This window comes from Chiloscyllium plagiosum, chromosome 6 (assembly GCF_004010195.1).
Source record: "Chiloscyllium plagiosum isolate BGI_BamShark_2017 chromosome 6, ASM401019v2, whole genome shotgun sequence".
In the NCBI taxonomy this organism is placed as follows: Eukaryota; Metazoa; Chordata; class Chondrichthyes; order Orectolobiformes; family Hemiscylliidae; genus Chiloscyllium; species Chiloscyllium plagiosum.
The window spans coordinates 5,772,541-5,791,727 of record NC_057715.1 but is presented as its reverse complement, the minus strand read 5'-3'; the positions used below and the strand labels follow the sequence as shown (position 1 = coordinate 5,791,727).

The window sequence follows — 19,187 nt, the reverse complement described above, 5'->3', positions numbered from 1 at the left end:
TACCCCACCCTCACACACTCTGTACCCCCACCCTCACGCGCACTGTACCCCCACTCTGACACACTCTGTACCTCCAGCTTTTTCACTTCCCTCGACCTCTCTGTGGGTCCCCATCCACACAGCCTGGGTGCTGCTCAGTTACCTTCCCTAGAGCAGTGTGTCTAACTTGGAGTTTGCATCTCTCTGTGTCTCTCTACCTGTGATCCTCATTCACCGTCGTTCAATGGTTTAACTACTCTGTGATCCCCGGACTGATGTCCTGAAATCCCTCTGGACTAACTGGCCAGATGAAGATCAAACGGAGCTGGGATTGAGGGAAATTCAAAGGACCATGATTGAGTGACACGAGGCAAGGATTGTCCACATGTGATGTGTGTTGTTAGAGCTGACTCACTCACTCTGTCATCTCTCTCTCTTCAATGTTGAATCAAGTTATGCATAATTTCCTGAACTGTGTTCCTGCTTTTGCACAGAATGGATTCCATATATTCAAAAGGGTAAAATGCCAATTCACATAATCCCCATCTCTGTTGCTTGGAGCTAAACGGAGGAGGTTCTGTTCTGGCCTGAGCTGTATCTTCTCTACTCTGTCTCCCTCTCTATCTGTCCAGTCTCTCTCGTCATTTCATTGACATGGAGTGAGCAGGAACAATGCCATCCTGCATTAACCCTACAACAATCAGAACCAACATATTTCAGACTGTCTCAGAGCATTTGCCAAGTAGATGGATAAACATCACTCTAAATATTTGTTTCTGTTCATCGTCAAACTTAATCCTCATACTATTAATCAGTGGGAGGTCTGCCCATGTTTATGGCTGGACAGAGAGGGAGAGAGTGAGAGAGAGAGAATGAGAGAGAGAGAGTGAGAGAGAGATAAAGAGAGAGAGAGATATAGAGAGAGAGTGAGAGAGAGAGAGAGAGAATGAGAGAGAGGGAGGGAGAGAGATAGAGTTGAGTAGAAACACAAACCAGTCCTGAACCTTGATTTTTTCTCAATGTCCAGGTTTCCTGTTTCCAACTCACGCTCAGGAAACACTCAACTCAGAGATATTACTGTCCACAACTCACCAAGAGGAACAGTGTAAGGAGGGGTCAGGGGAGATGGGGAAACATGACTTCGCTCAGAGGGTGGGGACCCTGCAGAATTCTCAACCACAGAAAGCTGTCAAGACCAAATTACTGCATATATCCATGAATGAGACAAACACATTTATTGGATTTTAAAGGTATCAGAGGCGTGGGAATGAAGCAGGAATATGGTGTTCAGATAGAGGACCAGCCATGATTGTTTTCAATAACAGACAATTTCGGGCTCATGCCCGAAACGTCAACTCTCCTGCTCCTTGGATGCTGCCTGACCTGCTGCGCTTTTCCAGCAACACATTTTCAGCTCTGATCTCCAGCATCTGCAGCCCTCACTTTCTCCTAGTGTCCTAGGCCCAACCATCTTCAGCTGCTTCATCAATGACCTTCCCTCCATCATAAGTCGGAATTGGGGATGTGTTAGGTAAATTCTCAGTTCAGAACAGCATTCCCCCTCTCTTAAAGGTACAATGCATGCCTTCAACTGCATAACACCCCCCTTAAGAAAAAATGAACAATCATAATGAAAGGATGGCTTCATGTTTTTCTAATTCTTAATCTCATTACCATGGAATACATAGGACATTTATCTAAGTTCATATTAATTTCTATAACACATCTATAACAACCTTATCTATACTTTATCCATTAAATGTGCGATAACACATCTGCTATCATGTTTTTACGACCTGTACAATTTGTAAATTAAAAGTCTGAACATAAGACTCCAACAAAATAGTCTCACATTGTTGTCTTTAAATCTTTCCACGAATGTAAGAGGATTGTGATCCGTGTACACAACTGTCTCTGACATATTGTTCGTCACATAAATATAAAAATGTTGTAAAGCCGGTACCAAACTTAATAATTCATTTTCGATGGTAGAATAGTTTCTCTGGTGGGTGTAGAGTTTCTTTGAAAAGTAACCAACTGGCAGTTCAATTCCATCATCATCTTCGTGTAGCAGGACAGCTCCAACTCCTATGTCACTGGCATCGATGGCAACTTTGAAGGGTTTCAAAAGATTGGTGTAGCTAAAACGGGTGTGGCGGGGAATGCTGCTTTTAAATTGTCAAACGCCTCCTGGCATTGTTCTGTCCATCAACATATTGTGTTCTTCCTCAGTAAATCTGTTAACGGTGCCACGTGCTGCTGAGGTTTGAAACAAACTTCTGCTAGAATCCGTTTGGTCCCAAACATTGAAGCACCTCTTTCTTCGAGGTTGGTTGTGGAAAGTCCTCAATGGCCTTCGTCTTTGAGTTCCGTGGGGTCAACCTTACACGACCGATGTTATGTCCCAAGAATGTCACCTCTGCTTTTGAAAATTCTGTTTCCTTTAAGCTTACAACCAGTTTTGCTTCTCGTAGTTGTTCAGAGAGCTCTGCCAACTGTACCATGTGATCTTTCCAGGACTTACTAAAGGTCACTACATCATCCAGATAGACTGCACAGTTTGTTAACCCAGCCACCACTCTGTTCATGAGCATTTGCAATGTGGCTGGTGAATTCTTCATTCCAAAGGGCATCTCTTTGAATTGATATAGCCCATTGGGGTTACAAACGCAGAAACTTCTTTCGCTTTCTCTGATAAAGGAACCTGCCAGTAACCACGCAGTCAGGCCAATTTTGTGATGCAAGTGTCTTGGCCAACCTTCTCTACACAGTCTTTCAATCTTGGTATTGGATAGGAGTCTGAGTTTGTTACAGTGTTGACCTTCCGATAGTCCACACAAAATCATTGAATCCTGTCAGGTTTGGGAACTAACATGATCGGCAAACTCCACTCACTCTGACTCTGTTCATAGAACATAGAACATAGAAAAGTACAGCACAGAACAGGCCCTTCGGCCCATGATGTTGTGCCAAGGATTAATCCTAATCTAAAATAAAATAACCGAACCTATGCATCCCTCAACTCACTGCTATCCATGTGCATGTCCAGCAATCGCTTAAATGTCCCCAATGACTCTGCTTCCACCACCACCACTGGCAATGCATTCCATGCATTCACAACTCTGAGTAAAGAACCTTCCTCTGATAGCTTTGATTATATCTTCATTGAGCATTGTATCCAATTCCTTCTGGACCTGTGTGGCTTTGAGAGGATTAAGCCTGTAGGAGTGTTGTTTTATTGGAACAGCATTTCCTACTTCCACCTCATGCACAATAGTATTCCTGCATATGTCCTTGTACTGCTGCAATAAACCTTTCACCTGGGTTCTTTGCTCCTGAGACAGACAGTTCACTAACCTATCCCACTCTTCAAGGACCTCCACATACATCAAAATCCATATCATCTGAATTTGATTCCTCATTCTGCAGACAATAACTAACACTTGTTTCTCCAGTTCCTTCTCTCTATTATAATAAGGTTTCAACATACTTGCTAATGATTGCACAATGTTCAGCACCATTCATGACTCCTCAGACACTGAAGCAGTCCTTGTCTAAATGCACCAAAGGCCAGGCTTGGGCTGACATGTGGCAAGGAATATCTGCATCACACAAGCGCCATGCTATGATCATCACCAATAAGAAACAATCTAACCACCGCCCCTTGGCATTCAAGGTGTTATTATCATGGAATCCTCCACTATAAACATCATTGACCAGAAACTGAACTGGACTAGCCACAGAAACACAGCGGCTTCAAGAACTGGTCAGAGGCTGGGAATACTGCAATGTGTAACTCCCCTCCTGACTCCCCAAAGCCTGTCCACCATCTACAAGGCACAAGGCAGGAGTGTGATGGAATACTCCCCACTTGCGCTGGATGGGGGCAACTCCAACAACACTCAAGAAACTCAACACCATTCAGGACAAAGCGGCCTCCACTTAATTGGCACCACATCCACAAACATTCACTCCCTCCATCACCGACGCTCAGTAGCAGCAGTGTGTACTATCTACAAGATGCACTGCAGAAATTCACCAAAGATCCTCAGACAGCACCTTCCAAACCCACCACCACTTCCATCTAGAAGGACAAGAGCAGCAGATACATGGGAACACCACCCCCTGCAAGTTCCCCTCCAAACCCCTCACCATCCTGACTTGGAAATATATCACCGTTCCTTCAGTGTCCCAGGGTCAGAATCCTGGAATTCCCTCCAGGAAAGAAGGGTCAAGAAGGCAGCTCACCCCCACCTTCTCAAGGGGCAACTAGGGACTGGCTATCAATGCTGGGCCCACCCAGCGACACCCACTTCTCGTGAATGATTTAACATTCATTTTGTGGGACATCGTTGGCTGGCCAGAATTTATTGCCCTTACTAAAAGGAAAAATGCTGCTCCCATTGAATCTGTGCAGGAGTTTTTAGTATTTCTAAACTTTTGTTTCAAAATGATTACTAAAAACAGTAAAAAGTTCAGTAATTATATGGAGCTAATTCATTTTCATTAAAAGTTGTTTTAATGTATTACTTCTCTTTTAGAATTGCAGAGTATCACTTAAAAATGTATCAGTCATCAATGGAATCCTTTACAAGAGGGCAGGAGTTAGATAGTAAGTGTTCTTAATTTCTTTTTTAAGCTGGAAACTGGATTTTAACTTAAACTGGTTATGGAAATATCTAATTGTACAGTAAATCCCTGCTTAAAATGAAACATAATTAATGAGTCAATGCTAATGAACTCATATCAATGTATCCATTTAGGATTGCCAATTTTACTTTAACATCGTTGACCACAAACCACCACTTCTATGGCCTCTCCTGTGCACAGAACCTTCCTGCAGAGGGTGGAGGGTTGTTTTTCAGCATGGAGGCCTATGACCAGTGGTGTGCCATGAGGATTGGTACTGGGTCCACTACTTTTTTGTCATTTATGTAAATAATTTGGATATGAACATAAGTATAGTTAGTAAATTTGCTGACGCCGCAAATTGGAACGTAATGGACAGCAAAGAAGGTTACCTCTGATTACAATGGGGTCTTGATCAGATGGGCCAATGGGCTGAGGGAGTGGCACATGGAGTTTGTTAGACAAATGCATTTTGGGAAAGCAAAGGTTTATACACTTAATGGTAAGGTCCGAGGGAGTGTTGCTGAGACCTTGGAGTGCAGGTTCACAGCTCCTTGAAAGTAAAGTCACAGGAAGATAGGATAGTGAAGAAGACATTTGGTATGTTTTCCTTTATTGGTCAGAGTATTGAGTATAGGAGTTCATAGATCATCATGTGACTGTACAGGACATTGGTTAGGCCACTTTTGGAATATCGCATGCCATTTTGGTCTCCTTCCTATCTGAAAGATGTTATGAAACTTGAAAGAGTTCAGAAAAGATTTACGAGGATGTTGCTAGGGTTAGAGGATTTGAGCTATAGGGAGAGGCTGAATAGCCTGGGGCAGTTTTCCCTGGAGTATTGAAGGCTGAGGGCCAACCTTATAAAGGTTTATAAAATCATGAGGGGCATGGATAGGATAATTAGACATTCATTTTTCCCTGGGGCCAGGGAGTCCAGAACTAGAAGGCATAGGTTGAGGGTGAGAGGCAAAAGATATAAAATGAACCTGAGGGGCAACTTTTCATGCAGAGGGTGGTATGTGTATGGAATGAGCTACCAGAGGAAGTGGTGGAGGCTGGTACAATTGCAACATTTAAGAGGCATTTGGATGGGTTTGTGGAAAGGAAGGGTTTAGAGAGATATGGGCCAAGTAATGGCAAATGGGACTAGATTGGTTTGGGATATCTGGTCAGCATGGTCTGGTTGGACCAAAGAGTATGTTTCCATGCTGTACATTTGTATGGCACTTCTGTTTGCTGTTTATGCTGCTGCAAAACTTGCCCATCAACCTTGCCAATTGTATTTCTTTTGTTTAGTGATACATTTTTATTTTGCATACTATTTTAGCTAGGAAGGTACAGTTTTTTGCATTTGACTATTCCTGTATTTAAATTTGAATTTTTCTGGGCAGAAAATGTCAAAGCTTTAATCTTGCCTCCAGTGCTAAGCTATAATTCATCAAAAGAAAAATCATGATTTCCAGTCACAACTTTAAGTGAGGCCATCCTTTATTTGTTTGCAAGTAATTGCATCTTTGGATCATAATACCTGCCTTTGTACAGTTTTTTGTCACGAGCCTGTGATTGTTGATCGATTCTCATTACAAGCTTTAATGCCAGAAAATTTTTGAACATTTAGTTTTATCCATTTATGTATCCCCATCACGACTACCACTGTAGTTTCCTTAAGGAAACTTGGCTATGGTTCCTACTTTTCATAACATTACGATGTCTCCTAATATTGTGTTTCTGTTGAGGGATGAATAGTGAGAATTGAATTCACTTTGGCTTTGGTAGGATGGTGTTCAATTAATTTGACAATTGAGGAAGGACAATTGGTGACCAGCAAATGACTGGCTTCTGGAATGCAGTATTGTAGGTGGATGCAAGCTCATAGAAAGCAGGGTAAATTCCCTCCCGTCCTCAAGTGATGGTGTTAGGTGAGAAATGTAGACCTAAATCTAATTCCTTACACTACTGCAAGTGCCTTTATTTATGAAGATATTGTTGTTTGCCCAGTTTCCCAATCCACTTCAATAGTGGCAAACATTTTTAAGAGACAGTTCATAGCTTGCTTTTGGGGATGCATTCCATTGAGGGATGCTCAGTGGCCAACTCTGTTAAAGATAGCATCTGTGATAACCACTTTTTGAAGTGGGGGATGGGGAATCTCAAATTAATCTCCTTTTGGAACTTGGACTAAATTCCACTGGTAAAAGGCAATGACCAAGAATGAGTTGGAACTCCTCACCCAAGCCCTTTTTAAGGCACATGCAGCTCTCAGTGCCTTGCGAAAGAGGTGGGCACTGCAGGGGATGCAGTGTTTTATTTACCCTGCCAACTCAGTTTTGATTTCGTCCCTTCCCCCTTTCCCTCCCCCTCCCATATGTTTGATGGTTAGCATTGCCCTTAATGGGCTTTGCTTATAAATATTGAATTGGCTCAACTGGTGGTAGGTAGTCATGGTAAAAGGCAAAAAAAAAGTGCCACTACTAAAATCACCAATGTTGCTCAGTTGTGTGACAACTCTTCATGATAGAAAAGATAAAAAGTGGATCCAGCATTTTCCGTAATGGACTTTGCTTGTGAACACCTTGAATTTGGAATTTGGTTTGTTGTCACGTGTATTCAGTTACAACAGAACAGGAATACAGTGAAAAGTGTGAAGTCACCAACACCGGGTGCCACCTGAGGCACCAAGTACCTAGGCACAAAGATAGAGAAAATAAAGTTGCACCACATTCTGAATATACTATATGTAAGTTAGGAAAACAAGAAATAAAGCTTAGAAAGACTTACATTTTGGCCTTTTGATAAGGGCTTCCATGTGATCTGACTGGTCTCCATCGATTTCCAACCAGTAGCTATCTTCACTGAGCCAACTGGATGCCCCTGTTAATTGAGTACACAGGTGTTTTGGTGGTTAATGGTTTCTCAAAAAAAAAGTCATGGTGATTTTGCAATGCCCATCTCTTTTCACATAGAGCATTAATGCTGGGTCAGCTTTTTTTAAATACCCAGAAGTGGACCGCTGCAGGAGGCTGAAATGGATCATCCACTCGGCACCTTTGACTAAAGATTGCTGCGAAAACCTCCACCATATCTTTTGTGCTGACAGTGTCCCCAATTTGTCAATCTTGTTATAGTGAATGCGCATTATAGCAAAACAAACTGTTTGAATGAAATAATCATATACAATGTGCAAGAGAATAGAGAAAGAAAAGGAGTTTGTTACTAGGTAATGATGCTTGTTTAACAAGTTGGTACAGGCATGACAAGTCGAATGCCCCTCAACCCTCATCATAACAGTAGAACTAAAATGGGGAAAATGGCCTTCCTAATTGTATGTGAATCAAAATTCCATAAGGAGTTTTGAATGATTGAAACTTAATGTTAGCTTTGGTTGACTCCTTTGTTAGCCTTGGTTGAGATATTGCTATCAGGGTTATTACTTCAAGGCTTACGGGATAATTCTGTCTTTGTGTGATATTGCTTGCTATCTTGCTTTTTGCGCTGCTAATGTTTGCTCCATTTACCGTATGTAGGATCGTGTTCAAATAATAACCAAAATCAGTGCGGGGCAAAATTAGCCTGTTTATTTAGAAATCACAGCACAAGTTTGAGGCGGCAATAGAATCCCGAAATACAGTTCTTACAAGAGCCCCTTTATGCACAGTTTTCCTATTAAAATTCCATTTGAAGGGCTCCCGTCATAGGAGACGGGGAGTGGGTTAAAACATGCTAAATGCTGGCGGCTGCTTCTGATGGAATGTCTGTCTGGTCTGCTCGCATAATTGGGATGTGTTAGCACTTTTGTCTTTTAAATTAGTAAAAATGCTGGGCCTATATGCTCTAAGTAAGTTAAAACTTTTAATAAAAGGATAAAGGATATTAAACTGACTTGCTGTAGCTAGATTGAGATTTAGAGTCATAGAGATATACAGCACGGAATCAACTTGTCCATGCTGACCAGATATCTCAACCCAATCTAGTCCCACCTGCTAGCACCCTGCACATATCCTTCCAAACCCCTCTTATTCATATATCCATCCAGATGCCTTTTAAATGTTGCAATTATACCATCCTCCTCCACTTCCTCTGGCAGCTCATTCCATATACATACCACCCTGTGCGTGAAAATTTTGCCATCTAGATCTCTTACATCTTTCCCCCCTCACCCTAAACCTATGCCCTCTAGTTCTGGACTCCCCCACCCCAGGGAAAAGACTTTGTCTACTTATCCTATCCATGCCCCTCATTATTTTATAAACCTCTATAAGGTCACCCCTTCGCCTCTGACGCTCCAGGGAAAACAGCCCCAGCCATTCAACCTCTCTGTAGCTCAAATCTTCCAACCCTGGCAAACCCTTTTAAGTAATTTTTGAACTCTTTCAAGTTTCACAACATCTTTCCGATAGGAAGGAGACCAGAATTGCATGCAAGATTCGAACAGTGGCCTAACTAATGTCCTGTACAGCCGCAACATGACCTCCCAACTCCTGTACTCCATACTCTGACCGATAAAGGAAAGCGTACCAAACGCCGCCTTCACTATCCTATCTACCTGCGAGTCCACTTTCAAGGAGCTATGAACCTGCGCTTCAAGGTCTCCTTGTTCAGCAACACCCCCTCGGACCTTATCATTCAGTGTATAAGTCCTGGTAAGATTTGCTTTCCCAAAATGCAGCACCGCACGTTTATCTGAATTAAACTCCATCTGCCACTTCTCAGCCCATTAACCCATCTGATCAAGATCCTGTTGTATTCTGAGATAACCTTCTTCCCTGTCCCTGGCACCTCCATTTTTGATGTCATCTGCAAACTTACTAACTATACCTCTTATGCTCACATCCAAATCATATATACAAATGATGATGAAAAGTGGTGGACCCAATACCGATCCTTGTGGCACTCCACTGGCCACAGGCCTCCAGTCTGGAAAACGACCCTTCCACTACCACTCTGTCTTCTACCTTTGAGCTAGTTATGTATCCAAATGGCTAGTTCTCCCTTTATTCTGAGATCTAACATTGCTAACCAGTCTCCCATGGGGAACCTTGTTGAATGCCTCACTGAAGTCCATATAGACCACATCTGCCATTCTGCCCTAATAAATCCTCTTCTTCAAACAACTCAATCAGGTTTGTGAGACATGATTTCCCCCACACTAAGCCATGTTGAATATCCCTAATCAATCCTTGCTTTTCCAAATACATGTACATCCTGTCCTTCAGGATTACCTCCAACAACTTGCCCACCACCGACGTCAGGCTCACTGGTCTATAGTTCCCTGGCTTGTCCTTACCACCCTTCTTAAACAGTGGCACCACGTTAGCCAACCTCCAGTCTTCCAGCACCTCACCTGTGACTATTGATACAAACATCTCAGTAAGAGGCCCAGCAATTGCTTCCCTAGCTTCCCGCAGAGTTCTATGGGCCTAGATTAGAGTGGTGCTGGAAAAGCACAGCAGTTCAGGCAGCATCCGAGGAGCAGTAAAATCGATGTTTTGGGCAAAAGCCCTTCAGCAGGAGGCCCACGGTACACCTGATCAGGTCTTGGGGATTTATCCACTTTTATGCGTTTCAAGATATCCAGCACTTCCTCCTCTGTAATCTGGACGTTTTGCAAGGTGTCACCATCTATTTTCCTCTTCCATGTCCTTTTCCACAGTAAATACTGATGCAAAAGACTTGTTTATTTTCTATTTGTTAGTATGAGTTTCTTTCATGCATGCAATTTCATGCAAATATTGTTTTGTACCTTTCTTTAAGGAATAATGGCTCAGTTAAAAGGTATTTAACAGGTACTGAATCTATTCAGGTCCAGGAGATGGTTTAAGTTACCTATTCAAGAAGCTCATGGAATTCCTGATGGACTCTACCTGTAAGCCTCTCTTGGGTCGTCCTGGAGATGGTACTCTGGTAGTCTAGAATATAAAACTCTTCCAGATAGTTTAGTTTAAATTATTACCTTTATTTACCAGTGGCATTAATGTTACACTATATCATAGAGACCTACAAGCCAGGCTTGAGCAAAGGTTCTAAAACCATTAGAGTAGTAGCACCAGCTCTTACCCCTAATAGTGCTCTTGGGCTACTCCCCTTATTCCTGCAAACCAGCTGTCTACACAAAATTTGGTATTAAATTACAAAAACGCCACATGTCCTTAATCAGATAAACAGCAATAAAGATTAGATTAGATTACTTACTATGGAAACAGGCCCTTCAGCCCAACAAGTCCACACCGCCCCCCGAAGCGCAACCCACCCATACCCCTACATTTACCCCTTACCTAACACTACAGGCAATTTAGCATGGCCAATTCACCTTACCTGCACATCTTTTTGAACTGTGGGAGGAAACCGGAGCACCCGGAGGAAACCCACGCAGACACTGGGAGAACGTGCAAACTCCACACAGTCGCCTGAGGTGGGAATTGAACCCGGGTCTCTGGCGCTGTGAGGCAAAAGTTTGCAGAGGAAGAGAAACTCATTGGCAGATTTGAGTATACTTGACTAATTAAGCGACATGCACATCAAAGTGGGAAACCTTGATCAAGCCAGGCTCCAAATGGCTTTGGTTAGATAACCCTCCCTTTTAACAGTACATCATAATGAGGGACTAGTCTAAACTGTAGAAAAAGTCAGTTACCTTGCTCAGCTAACATGTCCAGTATCATCATCCTACAAAATTGGCTTTTCCTTTTAAAATCATCGATTCCCAGAATACAAAATAAATTCTTAACATTCCCTGGCGCTTTCCTGCATTTCCTTCGCAGATGTGTTGCATGTAAGGCTACAATCTTTCTTGGGCTGATTAATATTAAAATGTTTTGTGGAGATTTGGTGGAAATGGTATTGTTCCGTATGCTGAGGTAAACATTGCTTGTAGCAGGGTCTGATAAAGTTTGGGAATGTAGTGAATGACTTGAAAGGGTTGTTTTTAAATTTGGATACCTCAGAACTGCGGTTTTGTGAATGAATGAAAGTGTTATAGTAAATAACTGATTTGTAAAGGTTTATGAATGCACGAGAACCTGGTATTAATGAATATAGTGAGTGAATGAGTTAATAGCGTATAACACACTATCCCACACTACCTCTCACGTGCTTAGTCCACTCAAAAATATTTTCTTTCATAGTACAGTTTTTAGCACGTAGTGCTGTTAATTTTAATTCTGTGAACTTGGCAAATTGGGATAACTAAAGAGTGCCAAAATTCATTTCATAAGCTCGGATATTGGAATAAAATGCTTCTGTTCACTTTTTTTGGGTTTGAATTCTGATCTCATAAGTAAATCATTGTGTGAAGTCCAGTTTCAGTGTGACATGCTGTGAAGTTTTCATTTCTTTGTAATTCATCATAACCTATCTTCTTTTTTGTAGGTGACAATCCCAGTTTTAGCACTTGGATCAAAACTTGTGAAGAAAGTTTGAAATGTAAGTTTAATTTACTTCAAAAATAGAAACTCAACAAGTCTGGCAGCATCTGTGGGGAGAAAGTAGAGTTTGTTTAGAGTCTGGTGACACCCTTTATGAGAGATGTTAGCAGCGAGAGAAAAAATCGTTAAGGTACTAGGCATATATACTTTTTTCCTAGCTGCTTTGACTTTTGATGAAGTCACCAGACTTGAAACACAAACTCTGCTTCCTCTCCATAGATGTTGGCAGATCGATTGTTTTCTCAGCAATTTCTGTTTTGGGTTTCGATCTCTAGCATGCACAGTTCAAGTTTTATTTGTTTTAGTATAGTTTACTTGTCTGCTTTAAATATCCTTTTGTTCAAAATAATTGTTTTGTTATTGCACCTATCCTCTGAAAACCCAAGTTACCGTAGCGATAAACTTTGAATAGTATTTTGAGCTAACATTACTTGTGTGGTCCAGTGTTGTAGTAGATCAGTTATTCAGACACTGTTCCACAGATACTTTGCTTCAATGCTGCTTGAGTTTTTTAGCACAGAGACAGGACCTATAACCTTTGGAAAAATGTAATTCATGTGATTTGGAGTTCAGTCCCAGATTGTCTTCATAATTTAAAGTGAAGATAATCTGTTAAAATGGTAACAGCTTACTTTTTCTTAATGCTGTCTCCTCACTTTTTTTTTCCCTGTTAAAGGTCATTTTGCTGCAAATATCATAGCTGTTCTTCACCTAGTGCACATATCCCCAGTGATGTTTAAAGGAGGTGTGGAATAAATCAAGTATTTGGATAATGTTTTTAAGGTGGCGAGTGTTTTGGTGACTAAATACATTTAAATTGATCAAAGAGATCAAAGTTGAAGATAGCAGTTAAAACATGTAAACTGCTGGAAATTAGTTTGCTGATCGGCCTTTCATTGTATTTGTTTTCTAATTTGGGGACAGTAAACAATACACGAATGCAAAATTGATACGCACTGAAGTTGATTATTTGGTGTCGCTGTCTAACAAATATTCCAATTTTTATTTCAGCAGCCAGCCAGCAGGATGGAAAAGCTGAAGAGGTATACCCAAAATAGTTTAACTGAGACATTCATTCCAAACACTTGGCAGCTATAAGTTTCTCAAAATTAAACTACAAAAGATTAATATTAATTTTTGTCTTTTACATTCTTTAAATTCCAAGTTCTTTGCCCCTGGAAGTGGAATCATCCATACATTGTTTGCTGGACTCCCTTCATTTCGACATGTTGCAATGTTTTTCTGTGAATGCTGGCTTCTCTTGTTTGCTTGAATCCTGATTAATTTACAAAGACAAAATACTATGGCTGCCAAAAATCTGCAGTAAAAACAGCAACGCTAGAAATGCGTAGGTCAGACAGCAACCGAAAGAGATAAACATTACAGCTTTGAGAATTTTCCACCAGTCGGCGAAATTCTGACTTTCAAAAAATGTCATGGATCCCTGTGTACTGCCAAATCTAGTGCCCCCTCTTTATCCTGGGAAAGATGAAGCAGAAAAATAACTATAAGAATCAGGTAGATAAAGTGGCATAGAAGGCAAATGGGATGCTTTCCTTCATATAGGTTGGACACTGAATATAAAAGCAGAAATGTAATGCTGGAATTATATTAGGCCAGAGGTAACGCTTATATACCTTTCTGGTGGCCACATTACTGGAAAGGCAAAATTGCTCTTGAAAGGGCACAGAAGAGATTCAAAAAAAAGTGGCGGCTTAGAAGTTGCAAGTATGACTCAAGCTGAGGTTTTCTTCTTTGAACAGAGGTAGCTATGGGGTGACCATACAAGTGCATTAAATAATGAGGGACATGGATAGAGTGGGCAGGGAATACCTGTTTATTTCAGTGTGGACGTCACTTACCAGGTGGCACAGTTGAAGGTTTAAAAGAGAAATAAAATTTAACACATAGGGTGATGAGTGTCTTTAATTCGTTGCCCCGTTTGGTAGTTGACACAGAAACCCTGAACACTCTCATAAGGATATGGATCTGCACCTGCAGTGCTGTAATATGTAAAGTTGAGGGGTCTGGTGCTGGAAAATAAGATTAAAATAGACAGTTTATTTAGCTAGCACAGACTTGTGCTGAAAGGCATCTCTTGTGCCATCTTTTGGGCAGCACAGTGGTTCAGTGGTTAGCACTGCTGCCTCAACACCAGGGTTCCAGGTTCGGTTCCAGCCTAGGGTGACTGTCTGTGTGGAGTTTGCACATTATCCCTGTGTCTGCATGGGTTCCTCCGGGTGCTCCAGTTTCATCCCACAGTCCGAAGATGTGCAGGTCAGGTGAATTGGCCATACTAAATTGCCCATAGTGTTAGATGCATTCGTCAGAGGGAAATGGGTCTGAGTAGGTTACTCTTCTGAGGGTCGGTGTGGACTCGTTGGGCTGAAGGGCCTGATTCCACACTGTAGGGAATCTAATGTCATCAAACTATTATATGGTTCTTTTCCTAATAAGTTGTTTTCCTGACGTTCATCTTCTCTTGGTTGCAGTTGCCTCCATTGTGTCAAAGTGCAAAAAAACCTTTGTTATTAATGTGACAACGAATATGGCACAGAGTTGCATGCTCCCTCCTGATGCAGAATGTTTTTTAAAATTTCAAAGCAGCACTGATATTCTGTGTTCTGTGTAATACTTAATTTCACATTCAAGCAAATGTTAATGTTCCAAACAAACTCTGCAATTCTCTAAATCCCAGAATAATTTTCAAATTTGGCATTACCTATTAGTGCTACTGCACCCTGCTCGTGTGATTGTACAGTAGTTCAATTTTGATAAGCCTAAGATCCATATCGTTTGCCCTTTAGCATGTTTTGGTAGCAAAGAATTAAAGATACTCTTTCTGCAAAAGTTAGCTTTCTTGATTCAAGGTTTACACTTCAGAATTTTGCTGTTTTCAAGTCTTCTGCTTTTTCTGATACAGACTTCAAATGTGAGTGCAGTCTACATTAATGAGCCAGATTAGATTTCTGTGCTGTCTTTGGTATGCTGTTATTTCTTGTGATGGGCCTCAGTTAGGAGAAATGAGTAGAACTGATATTGCTAAATTATAATTTAGGACTTAATTACTTGAAATAATGTGCTGTTTTGATTTTTCTCTCCATTGCAACATTCTGGGGGCCTGCTAGCAGATATGTACACAACAGAAGGCAGTACCAAAAGTAAAGTAAGTATGCCAGTATACGTCACTACAACAAGCTTTTCTAATGGTTTTTGGTAATAAGAACATCCATTGAATAAACAGTTAATTTTAAAAATGTTAATGTGCTTAATGTAAGTTCTGATACATGATGTGTTGAAATTGTTATTAGTGACCTGAATCTGTTATTCGGCAGATTGAAGTTGAGCCTTCATGTTGCTTCAGCTTTTTCTTTTGATATATTTGTAAAAACCTTTAATGCAATCTTTGATGTTCTTTGCAATTTCTTGCTCTCGTTTTTTTTGTTGTCGTCCTTGCTACTTCATCTCATTTCCATCCTAGTTCACGTTTATGCCTCTCAACTTCACGTTTATGCCTCTCAACTTCACGTTTATGCCTCTCAACTTCACGTATTTGTGTTTTATTTAATTTGGTTTTATAGCATATCTCATTTGACCAAAGCTGGACACTGCCACAAGTTCTTACTCTTTTGTGGTTATGTGTGGGTTTGTTACTAAATATTTCACTAAACCACTTTACAGTTCAATGGTAGTTTTGCTGCAGTTCACTGTAGTTAATTTTTACCTCCGTGCTTCAACCCCAGCCTCAGCCCAATTTTACACCTTGATTTGTCAATTGGCCTTGAGCTCCCAAGTGTCTCGTTTAGTGTCAGAGAACTTTGGGAAATGGAGTATATCTGTAGGAAGCTACCACGTTTACAAGAACCTTCATAATTTAGGTAGGATGCATTCGTTACTCCATTTGGTCGTCATCTCGTATGATTCTAAGCAAATGTTTTGAGCTGAAGTGTCACTGTAGAAATTCATCCCAATTTTAACTGTAAAATTAAACTTGCAGCATGGAACAAAAGAAAAACTGGTCTAAATGCTGTAAGTAATTCTAATGTGAAGAGAAGTCAATTTAATGTTTAGGACTTGTGTTCCTTATGGAATCATACAGCACAGAAACAGACCCTTTATTCAAACTTGTCCATGCTGACCAAGTTTCTCAAACCAAACTAGTCCCATTTCCCTGCATATGACCCATATTCCTCTAAACCCTTCCTATTTATGTACTTGTCCAAACATCTTTTAACTATTGTAATTCTACCTGCATCAGCCACTTCTACTGGCAATTTATTCCACATACAAACTACCCTCTGAGTGGAAAAAGTTACCCTTGGATCCCATTTTTCTTCTCCCCCCCCCCCCCCCCCCCCCAAAAAAAAACCTGAAAAATATACCCTCTTTGAACTCACCCACCCTAAGGAAAGGACTTCAGCTCTTTGCCTTATCGACACCCCCTTGATTTCTTGAACTTCTGAAGATCATCCCTCAGCCTCTTAGGCTGCATTGAAAAGTCCGGCCTATTTAACCTGTCCTTATAACTCAAACTATCCAGTTGTGGTAACATCCTCGTAAAACCTTTCTGTACCCTCCCCAATTTAATAATATCCTTCCTATAGCAGGACGACCACATTGTACACAGTACTTGTTGAAAGAAGTGAATTTATGTCACAAGTTTACTTTTCTTCTTTACAGCTGCCGAATATCCTGTTTTTTCAGCAATTTCTACTTAACCTTGCCACAATAGAGGGGGGCATTCAGATTATTTCTGGTTGACTGGTCTCTGTAGATCTCTGACGATCCCAGTGTATTATCTGGGAGGCAAAAGTAAGATTGAACTGCTTGAGAGGTTCTTGGGTAGATTGCCATGACCTCCACTGGAATGCTATACGTGTCGAGTCAGAAACCTACAAGTGTACCACTTCCACAAAACTGAAAGGTCAACCTGTTAAGTCAGGTGAGCCTGTCAGAAATGTAACAAAAAAAAATATTGTTTAGTTATGTCTGAGCCCCAGCAAAGTTTATAGAGGTACATAATATTTTGTTCTAAAATAGCTACTTGGTATGGATTATTTCACATGGATATTCAGTATTTATAATTGAGTTGACAGTGAACCATTAGCTGCTTGTGTTGAGTGCCTGTTACAGTCTGAGTCAAATAATTAATTCTGCATCATGAGTTGAGTCCATATTTATTAAAGGACTGTACATATTGAAATCCAGTATTATTACGAGTTAAATGTATACTATTGTGCATATACAGCTTTTATTTTTCAAATGAATTTATTTTGCCACATTAATGTGCTGCTCTTTTAATTCCTTTGAAACATACATTAGCAAAGGAACACTGAATGCAGTTGACCACAAAGTTGTCTTCCTAATTATTCAAACACCTTATCTCAATTCAATTTTCATGATGCTTGAACTGAAGCATACAATGCAGTTTTATACTCCTACAACATATTTTTCCCTTTTGATGAGGGATTTTATAGTTGATATGCATTGTTGTCACACCAGGTTTTCATTCTCCTTCTGATTTTGGCACAATGGCTTGACTGTCTCTGTGGAGTTTGCACATTCTCCCCGTGTCTGAGTGTTTCCTTCGGGTGCTCCGGTTTCCTCCCACAGTTCAAAAATGTGCAGGTTAGTGAATTAGCCATGCTAAATTGCCCGTAGTGTTCGGTAAAGGGGTAAATGTAGGGGAATGGGTCTAGGTGGGTTGCGTTTCAGTGGGTCAGTGTGGACTTCTTGGGCCGAAGGGCCTGTTTCCACACTAAATAACCTAATCTAATCAATTTCCTAAAATATGTGTGAGGTATCTTTGAGCTTTTCTTAATTTTGAAAATTACTGTAAAAATGTAAATTGATTTTCTGTTTTAAAAAATGTTGAGCTGCATTTTAGTTTTAATGGTGAACTCTTGGTAAGTATGCTCCATATGTATTTTCATGTTGATACATTTGCAGGATCATTTGTAGATCTGTAAAATTCTTAACTGGTAAGTGCTATTTTGAGCAAAAGTATCATGCTATTTCCAGAGGAACCTTGATTATCAGGCATTCAGTTATCCAAACAAAATACTCCCCGCTCATCTCATTTGGATAATCGAGATTCCGCTGTATGTATGTACACATAATATATATTTACAACTTCAACGCAAGCAACAAATAAATTATCCTCCTCAGAAATGCAAAATGACTGCATTAAATTTACATTTTGACTGTTAACAGCTGATTGAAGAAATGGCTAACTGCTCAGTAGCTGGCAATAACAAGTGATTAATGACAAAGAACAGTTAGTGATTGAGCACCAAGATGCACTTGTGTTTAAATGTCTACCTTTTGTAGTTTCAAATCTAAGCTAAATTACTGGTTTACAGAGGAACCTTGATTATCCAGCATTTGATTAACCAAACAAAATATTCCCGGCCTGTGTCCTTTAGATAATGGAGACTCCTCTATTTAATTTGGAGGAAGAAATATGTAATTTATGTTCTGAATATGTATTCTTTGTGGGCAGCAGAGAGTTCATAGGTAAATGCACAGAAATCTTATTTGCAAACTGACTTCAATGACAAAATATTGAAGGAGTTCTTGCCATTCTGCAATGTTTAGGTTGTTCTCTACTGCCTGTTGATGGAGCTGTTTCTCTTCAATTCATTTGCAGCACTCTAGTAAACTAAACTGTTAATATTTGTACACTGCTTTCTCACAGCCAATTGTTGTGAAATGATTGTTTAGATATTTTGTGGGAAGTGTTGAAGGTACTCTTTGTTCCCTTAACAGGGATAATAGAATTTATTTACAGTTCAGTGTAGTAGCAATGCATTTAAATTAGATTGATTGGTTGAAAAATATTGATTTGTTATAATTAGCACAATATAAACCAAATATTAGTTTCAACAAGTCACCTGAATTATTGCTGAATAGCTTACATTTGTGTTTGATTAGTCTGTAGTAGTTGATGGATTTATTGTGTTTTCAGTACAGAGGTGTGCAGTATTCTCAATTTTTTTGTGTGCAAAAATTGAAATTTCATATCCGATGCTGCTTGAAGTTGTGCTAATGCAGTTAATCTTTGTTATCTGATCTATTCAACTTGACGTTGAAAGAGTGAGTATATGCCAGCTAACCCCTTGGGTGATCATACTTTTTTTGAAGATCCCATTTCAG

The 19,187-nt window shown here is 40.3% G+C and overlaps 1 protein-coding gene across 4 annotated transcripts in view; it reads left to right on the top strand.

Annotated features, from left to right (window-relative positions):
• sugt1 (SGT1 homolog, MIS12 kinetochore complex assembly cochaperone) overlaps positions 1–19,187 on the top strand; it is a 79,683-nt gene that overhangs the window by 13,155 nt on the left and 47,341 nt on the right. Inside the window, exons 5-8 of one of the 4 annotated variants that reach the window (XM_043691172.1) lie at positions 4,521–4,591; positions 11,977–12,030; positions 13,047–13,075; positions 15,164–15,198. In XM_043691172.1, coding sequence (XP_043547107.1) covers positions 4,521–4,591; positions 11,977–12,030; positions 13,047–13,075; positions 15,164–15,198 — 189 coding nt within the window. Of the gene's footprint in view, positions 1–4,520; positions 4,592–11,976; positions 12,031–13,043; positions 13,076–15,160; positions 15,199–19,187 lie in introns of all 4 variants that reach the window. The other 3 variants (XM_043691171.1, XM_043691169.1, XM_043691170.1) reach the window with 3 other exon arrangements.